Source organism: Rhinolophus sinicus, linkage group LG06, assembly GCF_036562045.2.
Source record: "Rhinolophus sinicus isolate RSC01 linkage group LG06, ASM3656204v1, whole genome shotgun sequence".
Classification (NCBI taxonomy): domain Eukaryota; kingdom Metazoa; phylum Chordata; class Mammalia; order Chiroptera; family Rhinolophidae; genus Rhinolophus; species Rhinolophus sinicus.
Window position 1 is genome coordinate 129,177,729 of NC_133756.1, and position 21,590 is coordinate 129,199,318.

The window sequence follows — 21,590 nt, forward strand, 5'->3', positions numbered from 1 at the left end:
CGCTCTTTATGTATTCTGGATACAAATGCCTTATCAGATACACGATTTGCATATATTTTCTCCCATAGTCCGATTATTTTAAAACTCTTCCTCCCATAAATCAGTACACAGTTCCTAAATCACAACCCTTGGCCAAAATCCTGTCACCCACCATCAATTTGCCATAATTCTAACTTCCATACACCCAGATTTGTGGGTAACACCTGCTTCTGTGCTCCATCAACCAGTCGTCTATCCCCTCTACATGGCAGATCTGCTGTCCACTGCTTGCCTAGAACAGCACTTCCACTGCCATATCCACTCCTCTAACCCCCACCCCAATCCTGAGCTTTCCCCATCACATGGAACTTCTCTGCCTATACTATGCCCTAGCACAGTTCACTTCTGCCAGGATGTGACATCACCCACTTTCATCAAACCTAAGATGCCATCAATTTTAAGAACATTCATTGTTTTATGTGACAAGAAAAAAAAATGCAAAAACTAGGGCAAGACTTTGATTGTGAAGCATCTCAGTGTCAGAGATACTAAAACATGGGGAGGGGGTGAAATGTGTATCTGAGAATCAATGACATACAGGAGTTCTAGACAACAAGTCTGTAAGGCTTACTATTCCCGTTTTACATATGAGATCATTGAGGCTCAGCGTTTAAGTTACCTACAAAAGCAATACTGCTTCCAGGACACTTTCTTTAACCTGCCACATTAACATCAAAGTACATGCACCAGTTTAACAAAGAAATCCTGTTACTCTTAAAATAAGTTAGTTTTAAAATTATAAACTGCTATTGCCAAATAGCAAAAAGCAGTTTCATTCAAAGTGAAAACACTCCATTTCTACATTCAGAATAAAGGTCTAACTATGGAATATAAAAAAAAATAATACAAAAACATATACTCTATCAAACAATTTTACTTCTAAAATTTATCCTACCAATACATCTGTGTATATAAAAAATGACATGTGCAACATCATTCATTAAACTGTTTTTAATTTAAAAGACTGGAAACAACTTTAGCTGTCCTTCAGTAAATTGTCCTTCAGTTAAATTATGAAACATTCATTCACTACGAATGCAGCCATTAAAAAAAAGTGACTTCCTGTACTAATAAGGAACAGTCTGCAAGGTAGGTTAAATTAATACACACAGTTTACGTATTTGCTGTATGTGCATAAAATATCTCTGGAAAGATATACAAGAAAGTGATTAACTTCAATTACCTGTGGAAAGAACTGGGCTGCTGAAAGTCATGAGTGGGAGGGAAGTATTTTTGTAGGTTTTGAAAGCTGAAACACGTGAATCAAAGAGGGAACTAAGGGAAAAGACCTACATACCGTGTTTTCCCAAAAATAAGATCTAGCCGGACAATCAGCTCTAATGCATCTTTTGGAGCAAAGATTAATGTAAGACCCGATCTTATTTTATACTATAAGACCGGTTCTAATATAATATAATATAACAACATAAGATTGGGTCTTAATTTTTGCTCCAAAAGACGCATTAGAGCTGATTGTCCAGCTAGGTCTTATTTTCAGGGAATCACGCACGGTACATTATACGAGTATATAAACTCTTTAGTAATAAAAGCAGAGCACAGGAATGTGAGGAAACCTGGATTCTAGTCCCAGCTCACAATTACCGTGTTTTCCCAAAAATAAGACCGAGTCTTATATTCATTTTTGCTCCAAAAGATGCATTAGAGCTTGTGTTCAGGGGGTGTCATCCTGAAAAATCATGCTAGGGCTTATTTTCTGGTTAGGTCTTATTTTTCAGGGAAACACAGTAGATGAGCGTTCCTGGATAAGTCAACCTCTTTCTTTGCTTTTCAGCTGTACATGAAGAATTTGCTCTTTACAATCTCTTAAAAGATTCCAGCTCTCTAATTTTATTATGACACATTTAGCTCCTAGTGTGTCAAATATAATGTGTAAGTGCTATAAGAATTTGTTTTCAGTCTGTGGTATAACAGACAAATGTCAGATCCTAAGTCAGGCAGGGCTGCTTAATGCCCTCGCTCCTCCTACCTTCTAGCTGTAGAATTTGCAGCAAATCACATCAATGACAACAAGTTCTATTACCTGTAAAGTTGAGGTGATAGCTACTTTCACAAGTTTATTATAAGGAGTAAATAAAGTATGCGAAAATTTTCTGAAATTTTTACACCATCGTGCGAAATGTCAATTATTAATGTAAGTATTAATATACGCAGAATCCCCCTTCAGGTATTATAAAGTAAGTATAAGAAAGCACAGATTCTGGAGTCAGTCGGACCTGGATATCCCACTTAATTACTATGTGGTCTTGGGAAGGTTATTTCATCTCTTGAATCTCAATTTCCAGATCTGTAAGATGGCCATAATGATTCTTATTTCAATGCTATTGTGAAAATTAAATGACTTTGTAAAGTACTAAGTACACTTTTTAGCTCAAAATGGGCGTCCAAAATTGGTTCTCTTCCTTTCCAAACTTAGAAAGGAAAGGCAGTGCCATAAGCAGGTAGCTGACCAACTAAGTCTCGCTGTAGCTTTTGCTCCCCAGAGCCTGGTTACTTCCTTTTTCATTTCCTTTCCCCTCTATCCACTGCTACCTACAAATATCCTAAACCTCATTTTCATTTCTCATCTCTTCTAGAGTACAGAATAGTCTGTAGAAGCAAAACTAGAAGTAAAGCCACATTCTACTAAACTTTGAAAACTGCCACATGAATCTTCCTTAGGTGCACTCACTAACCCAGGCAGGGTACAGATGCTAACCGAGCACCAACATGGCATCAGGAGCTGAGGATAGAATCCCAGCTCTCACGGGGTTTGCAGGGGTTTTTTTGTTTTTGTTTTGGAGGATTGACCACCAAACAAATAAACAAGCATAATGCATCAGAGGTGATGTGAACTCTGAAGAAAAATAAAGGGGTTGACAGCAGCAGGAGCGAGCAGGGAGGATGTGACAATGCAAACAATGACCAGAGAAGGCTTCCCTGACAATGTGGCATTTGAGGATAGAATCCAAGGTCAATTGAGGTAGCGAGCCATGCTGCTATCTAGAGGAAGATCCTTTCAGGCAGAGTAACATTCAGTTAAAGGCAGAGAAGTGAGAGTATGGGTAATACATTGGAGGAACACGAGGAGGCCAGGGTGGCCACAACAGAACAAATAGGGAGAGTGGTAACCGAGTTCAGCAAGTTAACAGGGAGGCAAGCAGAGCCTTGTGGGCCATGGTAAGGACTTTGGATTTTATTCTAAATGAAATGAAAACCGCTCGAGTTTGATGACCTAATCTTCACTGGCTACTGCTTTCCATTCCCAGTCTTGCTATGCAATGAACAGAAGGGTTCTGATGCTTCCTTTCACGGGGATTAGCCAAGATCCATCCCAGAAGCAATCAAAGCAGTGTGTATATGCACTTGCTTACCATTGCTTACAATGCCCTTTAAGATGCTGTGGAAAAGATTTCCATTGATTCAAGGAGGAAAAAAACTTAAAAGCACTTTAAATTGTATTTAGGAAAATATAAGTCAATTATACTTAAAAATTATTTCAATAAAACACTTTAAAATGTGCTTAATTGTTTTATGGGAACGTAACTATAAATGAAAAAAATTAACATTATATACTACCAAAGATACATACACACATACGCATATACACAAATGAGATGCTCAGGAAGCTTTGTTAGTTATTGTGAAAAACTATTAAAATCACAAATGTCCGTAACAGGGAATGACTACACGGATATGGTATATTGATTATAGAATAGCAAACAACCATTAAAAGGAATTAGGGAAGCCTCTATCTTTGGGTTTCAAGAATATCCATGGTATATTAAGTTCATTCATTCAACAAATATTTGCTGAGTGTTTACTACTTAGGAGCTGGGATATAGTCCTGAATGAGAATAAAATTGACATGGCTCTCGCACTTCTGGAGCTTACATTTTAGCAGAGGAGACAATACATAACCAAGCAGAATAAAGATGACAATTTTTTTAAGTAAGTGCTACAAAAAACCTAAAATAGACTGATATGGATGAAGAATGAGTGGGGGGAGGGGCTTGTTATTTTAAAAAATTACATTGCCAACTATTATAGCTGTGGGTCTAAAGCACACCTTTAAAAAAAAAAAAAAAAAGGACTGTATCCCTGCTGTTTTATCCTAATAACAAAAACTAAATTCCTCCAGACTTTCATCTCAACATGGGAGAGAAGGAGAGAATGCTCTCACCGGAGCTTCTCTCCAAACCACATGCCAGGAGGCTGGGCCAGCGTGCTCAGAAACTGGCTCTGTCTATGCACACCAAGGACTGCCCTTCTTACTTCTAATTATTTAACCTCATTTATCCACCCAGCAATTCTCGGGAGTTTTTATAAAATCCCTCCTGTGGCACACAAATTTAAATCAGACTAGATGACTGGATAAATTTAAACTCTTTTAAGAGGAGACAAGCATGATTCATATCAAAAGGAACCATATAAACATTCATCTTACAAAAATACCCAAGTATGTACATTGAAAAAGTCAAGGGCTAAATGGCATGTTCATAGAATTTAAGACTTCGCTCACACCATTTAAAGTCACAAATTATAGCCTGCCTATATGTGTACAGCCTAATTTCACAGTAAAAGAACGCCACATCAATTGCAAACCACATGAAGAGAAAGTAAACATGCAACTAAATTCTGAATCACATTTATACGCATATAGGTCAGATCCTATAACTATTACTCCATTTAGTAAAAGTACTTTTATGGTAATTAGCAAATTCAGGAAGGGGGTTACGCACTTCAGTGGGTTGAACTGTGCCATCTAAAAAATAGGTCTAACTCCTAACCCCTGGTGCCTAGGAATGTAACCTTATTTAAAAATAGGGTCCTTGCAGATGCAATTAAGTTAAGGATCTCCAGAGGAGACCATCCTGGACTTAAACCCAATGTCTGTATCTGTATAAAAGAATGGGAGGTTTGAGACACACGGACAGAGAAGACCGAGGGAGCGAAGGTCATCTGAAGGTGGAGGCAGATTGGAGCGCAGCATCCACAAGCCAAGGACGGGCTCCGGCTGCCATCCATCACCAGAAGATGAGAGGGGGGCACGGAACAGTCTCTCAAAGCGACCACAGGGAACCAATCCTGTCGACAACTTGATTTCCGGGTTCTGGTCTCCAGAACTGTGAGAGAATAAGTTTCTATTGTTTAAAACTATGAAGTTTGTGGTCATTTGTTATAGCAGACCTAGGAAATGAATACATTCATCTATAAAATTTGGACAACTCCCATTCTCCTAAATTATTTTCCGTATATAGTTGATAAGCCCAAGAGGAATAGATGACAAAGCATTTTTTTCCTACTCACAAGTTATTGGAACTCAAGCATTGAGCTGTCTTCACAGTATCAGCACGACAATGTATTGCAAAGATAGATTCAATGACACATGAAGTTTTCATTCTCTGAACCAGAGAGTCAGTTAGTCAACAAAAAGTAAAAGAGGGCAAATGGATTCCTACAGCTCTAAGGATCTAGTCGTTTTGGAAAGTAGTCAAAATAATGATCTCTCTTAAAATGTGAAGTCTCAAGACTTTAACAAGTTAATTTTATCGTTTGTTTAGTTTTCTTTCCAATTTTAGTATATGTGCTGCCGAAGTGAGCACATAGTTCTCTGATTATAAAACAACACATGCTCATTGTAAAAAATAAGGAAAATCATAAAATTTTTCAAGCACACCTTTAGAATCAAAGTTTGTCTTCACAATATCTCAACCTACAATGTGAAATTAGACATATACTTTCTACCCTGTGAGCTGAACGGCCCTTTTTTAAATTGCTCGAATAAGACCTATCACTAAAGGCCTTTGTTTACAATCAAGTTTATATGGCAGTTACACAACCATGAAATTGAGAGTCTACAATGGAAATTCTGATCTAATTTTAACATAAGCCTTATAATTGAAACACACAAATGGGAACTGCAAGGAGAGGTTTATTGTCATGGGGGTTTCCAACAAGGTGCTTTCCCTTGATCATTTTGGGTCCTGAACTGTTCTGGTCTCTAATCATAATTTACATATCAACTAAGCCCTTTTAGACATAATATTTTTAAGGGCAGAAAAGCAATTAGATGAAGATCAAAATATTAAATTTCATTCAACAATTTCTGACTACCGCAGATGATCTCCCGCATTTCCCTTTCATTTTCTCAAAAAATAAGTCTCTGCTACCGTAGCTAGCCCAAAAATTAGGTAAAAAGGAACAGCTAACCAGCTGACACACAACAGCAAATGTAGAAACAACCGAGAATGAAAAAGAGCTTGAAAATTTTTGCCAAACCAAATCTCTGAAGGCCGGCGCGTTTTTTTTTAAGGTTTTGTTTAAACAGTGAGTTTTGTTAAAAACAAAAATTTCACTAACTCCAGGTACATATTTAAACTGTTCTGCCATTTAAATGTTTCTTCAAAATGACACAGCACCTCAAGTATGGGCAGCACATAATGACTTGCGTCCAAAGATTACAATATGGAAGGAGGGGGGAGGCCAGTTTAACTACAGGAGAGAAACCAAACAAACGCTACCTCAGCCTGACGACTAAGGTCAACATCAACAGCCATAAACCACGCTAGTAATATGTACCCTTGATTCGATATGATGAAAATGGCACTTTACCTCTGTGGTCTTCCTCCCCAAACCCCAAAACCCAGTCCAATCATAAGAAAAACATCAGCTAAATGCCAATAGAAGGCTATTCAACAAAATACTAGACAAGTTCTCCTCAAAATGGTCAGACACCAAAAACAAGGAGTCAGCCAAGAAGCGCCCAGGGAGACATGACAACTAAATGTAATGTGGTATCCTGATGGGATCCAAAACAGAAAAAGGACATTAGGTAAAAACTATGGAAACCTGAATACGAAGAGACTTTAGTTAATAATAATGTGCCAATTCGTTAAATTTAACAAATGTACATACAATGTAAGATGTTAGTAACAGGAGAACTGGGTGCCAGCTATATAGAAACTTTTATCTTCTCAATTTTTCTACACATCTGAAACTCTTCTGAAACAAAATAGTGTATTAAAACAATTTACATGGCAGTCATTTCCAGAAAAATAAAAATTGTGGTCCCAGATAAGACTTTTCTAACTACCCACGTTTAACTTCGGGAAGACAACTAGATCCACTAAGCAGTTTCTTCCAGCACTAAGATTACAGCTAGATTTTGCAAGACTGATAATCAAGGGACTTGGGCAAAATAAAGGGAGACTAGACCTCCTCCCACCTTTTGATTTATTGTGATATGGGTGTGAAAATCCAAAGTCTCATAATCACAGAGCTATTTATAAATAAAATGGATAATTTTAAACTAATAAAAATAACAAACAGAGTAATGCAGAAGAGGATTAGGTAGAGGATTAGTAATGCAAAAGCTATGATCAGAAAGTCTGGCCTTTCTTCTATCACCACAGAGTAAACTTTATGTCCCTAAAAACACTGACACACACATACCCCACCCCATCCTGTTTCCTCATTTACATAATGGACAGTGACAATGGCACAGTGCCAATACCCAAAAGATGCTCAAAACATAATAGGTACCATAAAGGGTATCATAAAGGAGAATGTAACATTCTTACTCTTTCCCTTCACAGGCATCTGCTAAAAGCAACTAATTCCAGTAAAGTGTATGTAACACTTTGTCTGTGACAGAGGATGCATCAGTAGCAAACAAGACAATCAACCAAAAGAGAAAGAGAAAGGGTACAAAGGAGGGGGAAGTGGAAGCAGACTTTAACAACTTACAGCATTTACACCAGGCCCTCCTTTTCTATGCCTCATCCTGCAAAAGTGTCTTGATGAAACTCTCATTTCAACTAACACTTTATTGAGATGATCCTAAAAGTTGCTACACTGTAATTCAGCAAAAGTGGGGCTCTAAATGCAAATCAGACCATGGAGATAACAATAAGTGAGTGTCAGTTCTTGCCCTCAAGGAGCCAACTCATTGTCAAGCAGAAGGAATAAAATACCATCCTTCTTTGACACTAGGATGCCATCAATTGGAAGATGCATCCTAACTACAAAGATATTAAAATAAGAAAACTTTTTAATGTGTCTTAGGATGGATAAGATACCATAGTTTCTCCATGGTAAGTGCTAGAGTAGGTTTAGCGTAAGGGACTGTGGGAACACAGGTGTGAATGTTCTACCATTCACACTGCTATCCTTCATAGGTATTGGGTAGAGGGGGGTAGCGCTGGAGCAGTTCCACAGATTACTAATCCTTTAAATCAATGGGCAAATAGAATTCAAAATTTATACATTTTACCAGGAACAGATTTATTTACAAAATACAAGACAGTCCTGTAAAGATGCAGAATGTCTTTATTAATAAACAGTTTTAAAGCCAGCATAAATTCATATTGACACTTCATTAAATTATTTGGGAAACAAAATTGAGGGAATTTCTTTACTTCTAAGAAATGTAACCTTTCTATCAACAAGAAACTGAGAAGGGGCCGGCCTGGTGGCTCAGGCAGTTAGAGCTCCAGCTCCTAACTCCGAAGGCTGCCGGTTCGATTCCCACATGGCCCAGTGGGCTCTCAACCACAAGGTTGCCAGTTCAATTCCTTGAGTCCCACAAAGGATGGTGGGCTCTGCCCCCTGCAACTAAGATTGAACACTGCACCTTGATCTGAGCTGCCGCTGAGCTCCTGGATGGCTCAGTTGGTTGGAGCACATCCTCTCAACCACAAGGTTGCCAGTTCGATTCCTCGACTCCTGCAAGGGATGGTGGGCAGCGCCCCCTGCAACTAAAATTGAACACGACACCTTGAGCTGAACTGCCGCTGAGCTCCTGGATGGCTCAGTTGGTTGGAATGCGTCCTCAATCACAAGGTTGCCAGTTCGACTCCTGCAAGGGATGGTGGGCTGCACCCCCTGCAACTAGAAAATGGCAACTGGACCTGGAGTTGAGCTGCACCCTCCACAACTAAGACTGAAAGGACAACAACTTGACTTGGAAAAAAGGCCTGGAAGTACACACTGCTCCCCAATAAAGTCCTGTTCCCCTGCCCCAATAAAAATCTTAAAAAGAAAAAAAAGAAACTGAGAAGATCAGAGACCTTAATCAGTTTTTCCTCTTGATCTTCTTCTACAAAACATACCTCAGCAAAGCTTTTCAATGTACAAAGGGGAGAAACGTAAAATAAACTACATTTCTAAAGGAGAATCGCGTCATTTTCAAAGATAGCAGGAAGAACAAAGCAACCATTTTCATTTTTTTCCCTTCGGTTAGCACTGAAGCTCTACTTTAGGAAAACCTTGGCTTTATAAATTCCTTAAGGCCATGCACATAAACCCTAGAGAAATAGTTGTTGAAGGAATGAATCACTACCCCCAATAAATCCTATTTGGACATTTACTTATTTTAACACTAGAGTGCCCAAGGATGAGATAGCAACCTGTTCAGCGAGGTACCCTTATAAGAGAAGCAAAAACCTTCTTTCACAGCAGGACTCCTGTACCCACCCAGGCAGGTCCCTCACCCTGTCTCCCAGGACAAAGTTCCCTGCTGTGGTCCCTCCAGCAGAGAGCCCAGCTCCGCTGGGGCCGTGGAGCAGCTAAGACAGAAGAAATGTTTCCCAAGGAAGGCAGACAGTGCACAGTAAAGCTAATCGAAACACAGACATTTTACTGATTCTTTCAAAACTCCTTCGGGAAACATGTATCTGCCCACCTTGAGTCACATGTATTGACTTGGCAACAATACCGCTATAGAGTTTATTATGCACCAGGCACTAAGTGCTTTACGTATATTAATTCATTGAAACCTCTCGAGAAGTCCATGAAGTAGGTAGATACTCTTATTATTGCCTCCATCTTACAGGCGAGGAAAGGGAGACATAACAGGTTAAGTAGCTTGTCCAAAGCCACATGGTTATCAGTGGTGGGGTGGAGACTGATTCCAAGCAATCTGGCTCAATTCTGTGCTCCAAACCACTACATTCCCGAGAGCTACCTTCGAAAAACAAAATAAACATATTGCCTCTATTTTCTCTATACTTATGGAGTCAAATGTCCAACCCTCAAATCCTGCTCCCCGTACACCTCAGTCAGTCCTAACACTGGCAATGAATACGTGGCAAGCGAGGAGGGTTCCTAGGTATTTGAGCATGATCTCACTGAGCATTGCAATGAACACAGATGAAACTAGCCAAACTCCCTTCTGCCGTCTAAGAGCACAGATAACTGCAACATTACCATACATAATGAAGGATTTCTTCCTCCCCTTTAAAGTATTGTCATATCTCATGCCCAACACTCAACAGATAAAAGGCTGATGGTCAAGAGGCAAATATCAATTTTACTTTTTAGTACAAAACAATTGTGTGATCAAAACAACAGAAACTTGCAAAATAAACTAGCAAAAACATGTAAAAGAATCCAACATGACAAGAAAAAGGGGGTTTCATTCAACCCACACATCTCTCTTACCTGAAGGCATTCACAATAAGTAGACTCAGTTCAAGCAAAAAAGAACTTACTAGAGAAGTTATAATTAAAATAAGAGTATTAAAAATACTAAATATCTCAATTGTAATTATGGTACATATTTACAATGAACTTAATCATAGTACAAATGTGTAAAGAATAAGGAATAAAAAGTCACAGTATGAAAAGAATATAAAGATGAGTTAAATAAAGGTCTTCCTACATAATTCAATTTGTTTATTTAGTTGTAACATTGCCCACCCACTCCATCCCCACAAGAAAACCACATTCAGTTGAGGTCATTTTACCTTTAGCTATTTCCTTTGCAGTGAGTCTGCAGAGGCAAGGCAAGGTGTGATCTTATTCATTGAACACAAAGCAATTGAGTGAAATATACGAGCAACCAAACCTCCCGACACCCTGAAAACCACAAGATAGCAAGATCTTTGTTTCCCATGTCCTAACAGATTTTTTTAAAGTCGTTTCCTTAAGTGGCAACATACCTAGAATGACTGCATGTTTGTGTAGAGTAACATGATCTCTACCAAAAGTCAGAGGTCAATTGACACTGAGACTGGAAATTAACCAAGTCAAAAATTTAAACTTCTTTAAGCAACTCTCATTGACCTATTACTCATTTAGCTAATGTCAAACTATAAGCAAAATAAAAGCAGTAGAAAGTTTTTCCTATACCAAACTCATCATCGACACTTAGCCTTCAAGGTTAAACTCTCGGTTGGCCCAGAGATTCCCCTTCACCAATTTTTTTGTTACTTTCAGAAAGTTGTACAAAACCATTAGCTAAGAATGGCTTATGATAAAAACACAGAAGAAACTTCTGAAAAGGCACTAAATATACTGTCAATTTATATAAAATAGCATGGACTGGCAAAAATAAACATACCAAATAATTTAAATTTATTTCAAAATTCATTTTTCAAGACGCTGACAACCAATCATAAAAAGAAGTATGGTATAAAACATGGGAAAACTTTGAAAATGTGCATTAATTTTCTTAGTAACTTAAACAACATAACAATAAAAGATAAACTGATTATAAACAAATGCACGTCAATACTTTAAAACCTTTGGGAATGTCCATACTATTTCTCCTACTAGCCTGACTGTTGAGAGCCAATTTTAGGTTTTCTCAATCAATCACCCTTCATGGAAGGCTGGTAGGATGGGGCAGGGGAACTCTAAAAGGATGACATTGAAGTCCCTCATTCTTTATACTTACACTCTTAAGAATGATTAAAGTGTCAAAGTATCTCAAGTTCCTGCACAAGGTGGGGGTGGGGCTTAAATCTGTTATTTGGTATTTCTGCCATGTCTTGGGCTCCGTTAGTGTACATTTGTTTGATCATTCAGGAGTGAGTGGGAGTAGGGAGAACAGGGCACTGTCTACATGCAATACCACAATAGCCCATCCATGACCACTTCAGCCTGGTTAGAGAGAGCTTTCTTAATAAGGAAAAGTCTCAGATTTAGCTCCCTTTCCAACCACCAGCTTGCTGCTGGCCCAAAGTTTAGTCTCTGAAATTCTGACTCATTCCTGAAGTTCTGCCTTTCCTGTTTCCTTATCAATAAGTACTCCCTACTCTTATTTGTGCTCACTCTTGTTTGAGGATGGAATAATTACAAAGCCTAGGATTGATAAAGGAGGAAAAATTAAGAAACAAAAGAACATCACCACACATACACAAAAAAATAGGTCCAGAATTGGAAAAGTCAGTTCTACAAAATTTCCATGGGGCAGGTAGTTCCAGTATTACACAAATCCTTCCAGAGAACAGAAAAGGAGGAAATACTCCCCAACTTATAAGCTAGATACCAAAATCAGAAAAGGACATAATGAAAAAGAAAATTTATAGGTCAAACTTCACTAAAAAACATAGATACAAAAAATAAAGTAAAAAGTCATATATAAAATATTAGCAAACAGAATCTAACAGCACATAAACAAAAATATATATTGTCTAATGTATCCCAGGAATCCAAGGATACATAAACCTTTTTGGAAAACGACACTGTAATTCACCTTATGACCAGATTAAAGGAAAAACAATGTGATCATAAGATACAGGAAAAGCATGAGAAAATGTCACACTTACCTTAAAAATTAATAGCAAGTGGGACTAAAAGGGAACCGAAAACCTATCACAAACATTTTTTTAAACAGTGAAACTCTTTAAAAGCAAGAACAAGAAGAATGTCCACTATTACTATGTTTATTCGATATTATAGTAGAGGTCTTAACCAATGCAATAAGACAAGAAAACAAAATGATGAGTTAAAAACATTATTTGATGATATGGTTATCTATACAGAAAGCCCTACAAAATATACAGAATAATTACTGGGAATGGAGTTCTGCAAGGTGTCTGGATATAAAAATCTACATCTCCCCACCTGCCCCCAAAAAGCCATTTCTGTGTATAAGCCATTAGAAACCTTAAGTCAAATACAAGATACCATTTACAACAGCAACTGCAAAGATGGTAATGAAGAGTAAATCTAATAAAATACATTCTAGACCTTTATGGAAAGAAACTATAAAGCTTTCAACAAAGGCCAAAGGGGGACTAGATATCTATGAAGGGAAAAGCATTCTATGTTCATGAATAGAACTGTCAATTTTGCCTAATACAATTTAAAATAAAAAAGCTATTGGGTTTTTCATGGAATTTGACAAGCTGATCTTAAAATTTATAAGCAAAATAAATGTCCAATAAATTCTTTATAAGTGTAAGCTCCATGAGAATTTTTTATTGTTGTTCAGTGCTATTTTCCCAGCACCTGCAGTTTCTGGCACAGAATAGTTATCCAATAAATACTTGTTTAATGAAATTTTTATTGAATGAAAAGAGCAGTCAAGCTCATCCTAACAATTTATTAAATTAAGATAGTGTGGAACTGACACAGAATAGCCAAAAAGATTAATGGAACTGAAGAGAAGGCCTAAAAAAACAAATCCACATGTATGAAATTTGATATGTAAAGAATTAGAATAGCAGATCATATGGTGAGGATAAACTAATCAAATGATGCTGGAGCAACTACTTATACATGTAGGAAAACGTGAAATTGGGAGGGTATTATAAAGGACCTATATATAATCTATAAATACGGCATGCATTATCTCCAAAACCTCCCTAGGAAAGTCTCACAAATTTTGACTTTCTAAATATATTAAGATGCTTTTCTAATTAAAATATATAATACTTTGCATGGAACAATAATGCTTAGTAACGTAAGTACTTACTAAATATTAGCTATTATTATACCTGAGCCCTCAAACTCACCTATTGTGAAGCCTTGGAGCTTCAACCACCTCCTAAACTTGAGACCTTGGAGAAGTTACTTGATTTCTCTGAGCTTCATTTTACTCATCTACAAAATGAGCTTACACTAATACTTACTATCTCAGCAGAGTAACCTTCTGGTGGTGTTTTGTTGTTTGTTTGTTTTTTTTCAGTCCTTTAGTTATTTTTTTATTTTAGAATGCCATTAAGTTTGAGAATTGACACAGTTAAGAATTTGAATCTTCAAATCCAAGAATATAGTGTGCTTTTCTATTGATTTAAGTCTTCTCTGTGAACCATGGTAGCATTTTTAGGTTTCCCAATATGGATATTACACATTTTTTAAGTGTGTGGAAGAAATGTCTTTTTGTTTGCTATTGCACAAGGGGTCTTTTCGTCCATTATATCTTCTATTTGGTTTGTAAAACGATACTTTTTGCATAAAATACTACTATCTAATTATGGAATGCTGTGGAGGTTGGGGAAGGAGCAGCAATTGATCCCATTTTGAGGGAGGATGGACTTTAGAATCTCTCGAGGCTTCTCACATCTACTTCCTCAAATTTAAAACCAGAAATAGTGATAGCTTAAAACTACAAGTAACTAGAATGTTACAATAGCCTCCAAAATGCTGCTATTATATAATTTTTAGCATGCTGTATATACTGAATTTCTGTGCCAGGAAGTATAAAATTATTAACTATTTTACAAGATGCTTAAATTTTATTTTACATAAAAAGTTACAGCACATATTAGATTAAACACCAATTGTTGTGATAATAAAACTTATTTCAGGGAATATATGCTTTCCAATGTTAATAAAGTTTTGGAAAAGATTAAATATGCAACACGAAACTATCAGGTTTCACTGATTCTTAAATTTGTTTAGTAAGACATCTGAAAGCTAAACAATGGTAAAACAAAAAATTAAAAAATTAAGGGGTAGAAGTTCTCCTGTACCTCTATTCCTATACTTTGATTGACAGGACAAAATCAAGAGTCCAATTCAATTTAGGACACAGATTCCAATAAGAGCAAAATGTCCTCTAGTGGGATGTTAGGGGTGGGAGAGTGGGGACACAGCAACGGAGCAGTTGAAACTCATGTCATATCTTAAGTCATTTACATGTTAAACAGAGAAAACAAACACTGCAAATCTATTAAGAGTATGATTTTGCTATTCAGTTCAGCTGTGGAAAACTAGGCATTCACTTGTTTAAAAAAACAACTCAGATGAAACAGAAATAGTATAAACAAATTAAGCCAAATTAAGTCAAAACAACAGTGGTGTTTCAAGACATAATATGCATGCACAAATCTCATTACAGAGGATAGTGTAGTTAAAATAAAACTGAGTATACACAAAGTGACATGTGAAAATAAAAATAGCTGAACAGAGACTGGTCAAACCTCAAAACAAGTGCTATAACCACCACCCAAAAATGCAAAATAAAGGAAGTTGTCTTCTTCAGAGTTATGAGGGGGAAAAAAGTCTCATTCTATCTACTAACTATCCCACTGAGGTGAGAGTCCCATAGGGGGAAATCAGTTCCATGACCTTCCTAAGTGTTTAAAGAACAAATACAATCTGCCGTTACTAACACTAAAAAAGGCAAGCAGTATTATGTTAGCTTCAGAAGCATTTTTATCAGTACTAGCAAAACTGCCTTTCAATTTACACTAAGCATTGCTTGATTGTATACACACACACACACACACACACACACACACACACACACACACAATCTCAAAGGCCCCAGAGGATGTGGGAATTAAAATTTTATTCCAGGACAATAACTGGTTATCCTATTCTCACTTGATTGCATTAGAAAGTCATGTGATCAGTAAAACTGCCACTAGAATTGGGACAAAATAAATTTCTGCAACATAATGCAAACAAAACAGAAGTAAATTCTCCCCCACTTAACGAATTTCTAAAGGTATCAGGGAAAAACAAAATGTGCAGTAAACATTTTTCATCTCTTCCAAGCAACTCTTCATACATTTATACACACTTCTTACCCACAACCGTAACTCAACAGAGAAAAAATTTCTTGGATGAAAACTTTATTTACTACCCAACCGCCACCAAATACTACAGATAATGAAAATAGAAGTTGCTCCTTAAAAGTCACTGTAAAATAAAGAAATTAAAAACCAGCTCAAACATAAGAAAGCATGAAGAGAAAAATATAGAGGCCAAACTGAGACCAAAATAATTGTCAGAAAGTTTAGTGGCTTCCCTAGAAAAGAGGTTCAATAGGATTTCTTTCTAAGTAAAATACAACAATGTAGTGCTTTAAAAACTCAAAGCTAACAAAGGAGTGAACAAAAAAAAATGCATCAAATTTGTCAACAAAGGAAAGAAAGCAAGTATGAAAACATTATTAAACATGGTAAAATTTATTTGGCAAGAGCTATAGTGAGAATTTAAAACGCCATTTTGCAATAACGGAAACATTCTTTAGGCAACAAAAAGTACAAATCAGTGTAAAAACTATTAGAAACTCTCTATAGCATGTAGTCAAAAATATAGGACACAAAGGATATAAATAAAATGAATGTATATTCAATGCACATAAACCACATTTAACACTTTAAAGCAGAGGCAGATTCATCACAAAACGAGTGAAGATTCAGCTTTGAGGCATTTAATTGACATAGATTCCTTCTTTTTTCATTCTAAACAAATATTCATCTGTATACATAATTCTGTATTCTTTCTTAAAGAGGGTCCTCAAAACTACAATTAGCTTTAGGCCCCTTAACACTTGGATATGTCCCTGCACTAAAGAGAAGAAACGTATCTTCTCCAGTGTCTAAAAAGTCCAGATCCCTGGCCACAATGCCCAAAATAAAACAAAACAAAAAGCAGAAATCAATAAAGACATTTCAAATATATATTATGCTAAACAACTCAAATGAGGAAAAACATACTTTGAAAAAATAAATACAGGATTTCAACATCTATCCAAATGACGAATGCAGTATTCAAAGGTGCATACATAATTTTGAATGTGCTCATCAAAAGAGAAAAACAAAGCAATAAATTGTAAGATTTTACAAAACTGTTAAACCGAAAGGAAAACAACATAATTGGTAATACTGACAATTTCAGACCTAGCACTGGGGAAAAGGGTGAGGCCAGACCCATTCTAGAAAATCTAAATGAGAACCACTGGGCAGGGATGCCTTAGTCATCTTAAATTCTTGGGAAAGCAGAGGCAGAATGTTGACATGTAGTAACACTCAAAAAAATGTTCAGACGAGATATACAGAGTATATGGTGTATATTCAAGGGAAAGAAGCTATAAAAAAGATAAAGACACTCTTATACACAACTATATAATAAAGTTGATAAGTTTAATTAAGGTAATGGTTTTACACCAAAATTTATAACAGAAAAAACTTATTTATACACAAAACTATCTCAAGAAATAGAAAACTAAACCAATAAAAGATAAAATGGATGAAAATGTCTAAAATCTATCAACAAAATGAATATCTGGTAATTACAACAGTGGTAAATTCTTATTTTTAAAGAACATAAAATTTAAAACTCTTCAAGGATGTAAAGATGAACATACTATCCAATTCATCCTACAAGACAAATATAGTCTTGATCATAGATTATTATGTACCCAGGAAACGGAAACAAGAAATACAACACCCATACAATTGAAAAAAAACACACACTTATCAGGTAAAATTGATAGTATATAAAATTCCTCAGTGTGCTAAATAAATATTTAATGAAGTGATACATGTCCTAATTATACAAAAACAATTCAACATTAAGGGATATCACAATAACAGTTTAATAAAAAAAAAAAAAAACAGGATCCATATCCATAGATGCCAAAATAGCATCTAATAAAATTACATTGCTAATAATAACATTAACTAAAAACATTAAAGGACTCTTAACATAACTTACCCAGAAAAATTTTTATTTTACATGATGTAGGAAAAACATCATTAGCAAAACAAGGACATCTACTATAATTCATTTTTATTTAACCATTTTGTTATTTTAAAAGTTTCAAAGTTCTGGCCCCAGCAATACAACTAAAGAAATAGGATATAAATACAAAAAAGGAAAAAACATGCATGATGACGGAAGTTAATTTAGACTAATTATGGTGATCATTTCACAACATACCAAATACAAAATCATTATTTTGTACACCTGAAACTAATATAAAGTTAATATGTCAATTATACCTCAAATAAATAAATAACAAAAAGGCCAGGAGAAAATATTTGCAATTCACATAGCTGACAAAGGATTTGTTTCAAATATAAGAATCTTTACAATTCAATAACACAAGCAACCCAATTTTTAAAAAAGACAAAACACTTGAACAGATACTAAAGAAGCCATACAAATGGACAATAATGCACACAAAGAAATGTTAAACATCATCAGTCAGAAAAAAGCAAATTAAAGCCACAATGAGATACCACTACACACCCATTAGATCGGCTAAATACCAAGTGTTGGTAAGGACTCAAGAGTAAATGGAATTTCCACACATCTTTGGTGGAAATATAAAATGGTATAACCATATCATAAGAATCTGCCAAACTATTTTCCAAAGTTAAACATACACTTACCATATGATTTAATAACCCACAACTTGGTTTTAATCCAAGAGAAATGAAAATATAAATCCATATAGTAACTGGTACATGAATGTTTAGAGAAGCTCTATTCATAATTTCTAAAACCTGTAAACAACCCAAACGTTCCATCAACAAACTACACAAATAAATTTGGTATATTCATAGTGCAGGTCACTACCAAGCAATAGAAAGGAACAAGCTACCAAAACAAACAATACCATGGATGAATCCCAAGAACATGATGCCAGACAAAAACATCACAGATACAAAAAGAGGACATACTGTATTTGATTCCATGATATAAAGTCCAAAACAGACAAAACTAAACTACGTGATCAAAATCAATACCGCGGTTACCTCTGGAGCTTACTGATTGGGAAGGGGCACCAGGAAACTTCTTGGGTTATGGACGTGCACTCTATCTTACTTTTGGTCATGGTTCCAGTTTTCACATACACATTTGTCTAAACTCATCTAATGACACCCTTAAACTGGGTGCATTTTATTGTATGTGGCTGCTACTTGTGAATGAGAACCTGCACAGGAATACCATCGAAGGGGTAAGCGGAAGGCTTTTACTTTATATTTCACTTCTTTGTGTTGCGTACCTCTTTGCATATAAGGTAAAGATTTTGTATTTTTAATGAAATTTTCATAAATATTTCACTGGTTTTCAATCAATTTTTAAAAATCACATATAGTCATTGGAGCAAATCAGAAAGCCAAGAAACAAATTCCTTATAAAAACAAGATATAACAATATTTTTAAAATCTGATAGAGGGGAAAAAAAAAAACTCCCTATCAGACCATAAGAGAAATTTTTTTTCTAAGCTTAAAATGATAGAAGAAATCTTGATTTGTAGTCTATAATGTGTTTCACCACACACTAGAGAAACTGAAGTAAATATAAAAGACATATAGTGCCACATACCTCACTGCTGAATATCACTACCGTCACCTTCAAAGCACTGCCCTTGGGAAGCTATGCATGGAAACCAGCGCCTAGTTCACCCTTCAAAGCAATTTTGGAACTTTTTCTGGAATGGCCATCAGAGCTGTAGTCATACTACCCTTGGTGTCCTGAATGTCATCAAAATGTCTTCCTTTCAATATTTCCTTTATCTTCAGATAAACAAAGAAGTCATTGGGGGTCAGATCAGGTGAGTAGGGAGAATGTTCCAATATAGTTAGTTGTTTACTGGCTAAAAACTCTTTCACAGACAGTGCTGTGTGAGCTGGTACATTGTCGTGATGCAAGAACCACGAATAGTTGGCGAAAAGTTCAGGTCGTCTAACTTTTTCATGCAGCCTTTTCAGCATTTCCAAATAGTAAACTTGGTTAACTGTCCAGTTGGTACAAATTCATAATGAATAATCCCTCTGATATCGAAAAAAAAATTAGCAACATCGTTGCAATAAATTCGCAAACTTAATTGTCAGATCTCATATATTCAGTATTACAATTTTAATAGTTTTTTCCTTTCTTAAAATGTGTATACATTTTTTGGCAGCCTCTATATGTACAATGGAATATTTAACACTACTCAGCCATAAAAAAGAATGAGATCTTACCATTTGTGACAACATGGATGGACCTACAGGGTATTATGCTAAGTGAAATTAAGTCAACAGAGAAAGACAAATACCATATGATCTTACTTATATGTGGAATCTAAAGAACAGAATAAATGAGCAAAGAAAACAGAAACAGACTCACAGATAGAGAACAAACTGATGGTTGCCAGAGGGGAGGAGGGTTGAGGGGTTGGATGAAAAAGGTGAAGGGATTAAGAAATACAAATTGGTAGTTACAAAACAGTCACAGGGACGTAAAGTACAGCATAGAGAATATAACCAGTGATATTGCAACAACTATATATCTTGCCAGCTGGGTACCTGACTAATCGGAAGGATCGCTACATAAATTATATAAATGTCTAACCACTACTCTGGACACTTGAAACTAATATAAAATAATACTGAATGTCAACTGTCACTGAAAAAAATAATAAAATAAAAAAAGATTATAGTATTTAACATATATAACATGCAAAATATGTATTAATCAGTAAGGCTTCCAAACCAACAGTAAGCTAGTAGTAGTTAAGTTTTGGGGGAGTCAAAAGTTATATGCAGATTTTTGATGGTGCAGGGGCATCCCTGTGTTGTTCAAGGCTGAACTACATTTAAAACAAAAAATACATGAAGACTCTGAAAGAAAATGGGAGAGAAGGCGGACAGGCTAATGCTTTGGAGCCCAAGGAACACCACCATGGTGAGTGCCCTGGGTTTCCTTGTTACCTTAAAAATCCCAGAATTGGAACTGAAAAAGCCTGAGACCTGGAAATGCCAACAGAAGTAGACAAAACAAACTCCAACCAGAACGTGCTCTCTCTAGCCAAGGGACCAGGAAAAGGGCAGCCCAGAAAGATGGCAAACTTAAAACAATAACCACTGTACTCTAGTCACACACCACAGAAAGAACCATGGCCCACCCCTAACCCCGCCAGCAAAGGCACAGTGGGGGAGCCTAGAATTTCACACTCAAGGTTATAAAGAGGTACCCCAACCAGTCGGGATGGTATCAGAGAAGCCTAAGTACAGAGCCAGGACTTTCATCCCGCTGGCCGGTAATGAATCTCCTCTATCCCCCAACAGCATCAATGGAAGTCATGTGGGGAGCCTGGACTTGCACCCCCACACAGCAGGAATAAGGAGCGTCCTCCCACCTCAGATTTCAACAGAAGCTCAGTGGGGAATTGGGATGGCTACCTCCACCTGGCAGTAATGAGGCAGCAGCTCCACCTCCCTTCTCTAGCCAGGGCAGTATCAAAAAGAGCTGAAACAGATGCTTTGGGTAAGAGCCAGAGCTTCAGAATAAAATATGAAAATGTGCAGGTTTCAACAGAAAAATCCAAGAACCAGGAAGATCTCAAACTGAATGACAAAAAAAAAAGATACCAACATTGAGATGAGAGATGTTAGAATCATCTGACAGACATTAAAGCAGTCTTGTAAAAATGTTTCAACAATTACAAGCACACTTAAAATAAATGAAAAAAGAAAAAAGAAACCTCAGCAAAAAAAAAAAATCAGAGTCTCAGCAAACAAATATTTTATAAAGAACCACATGGGACTTAAAACTGAAAACTAACAAAAATAAAAAGCTCAGAGGATGGTCT

General features: G+C 36.3%; 1 protein-coding gene across 4 annotated transcripts in view; it reads right to left on the bottom strand.

Moving 5' to 3' along the window:
• Positions 1-21,590, bottom strand: part of RRAS2 (RAS related 2) — a 68,836-nt gene that overhangs the window by 26,406 nt on the left and 20,840 nt on the right. The window contains exon 1 of one of the 4 annotated variants that reach the window (XM_074336037.1): positions 19,340-19,491. The exons of 2 other annotated variants lie outside the window; for them this stretch is intronic. Coding sequence is in view for 1 of the 2 variants with exons in the window: in XM_019754486.2 (XP_019610045.1) it covers positions 18,399-18,500 (102 nt within the window). In the remaining variant the exon portion in view is untranslated. Of the gene's footprint in view, positions 1-18,398; positions 18,530-19,339; positions 19,492-21,590 lie in introns of those variants that run through there. One more of the 4 variants, XM_019754486.2, reaches the window with a different exon arrangement.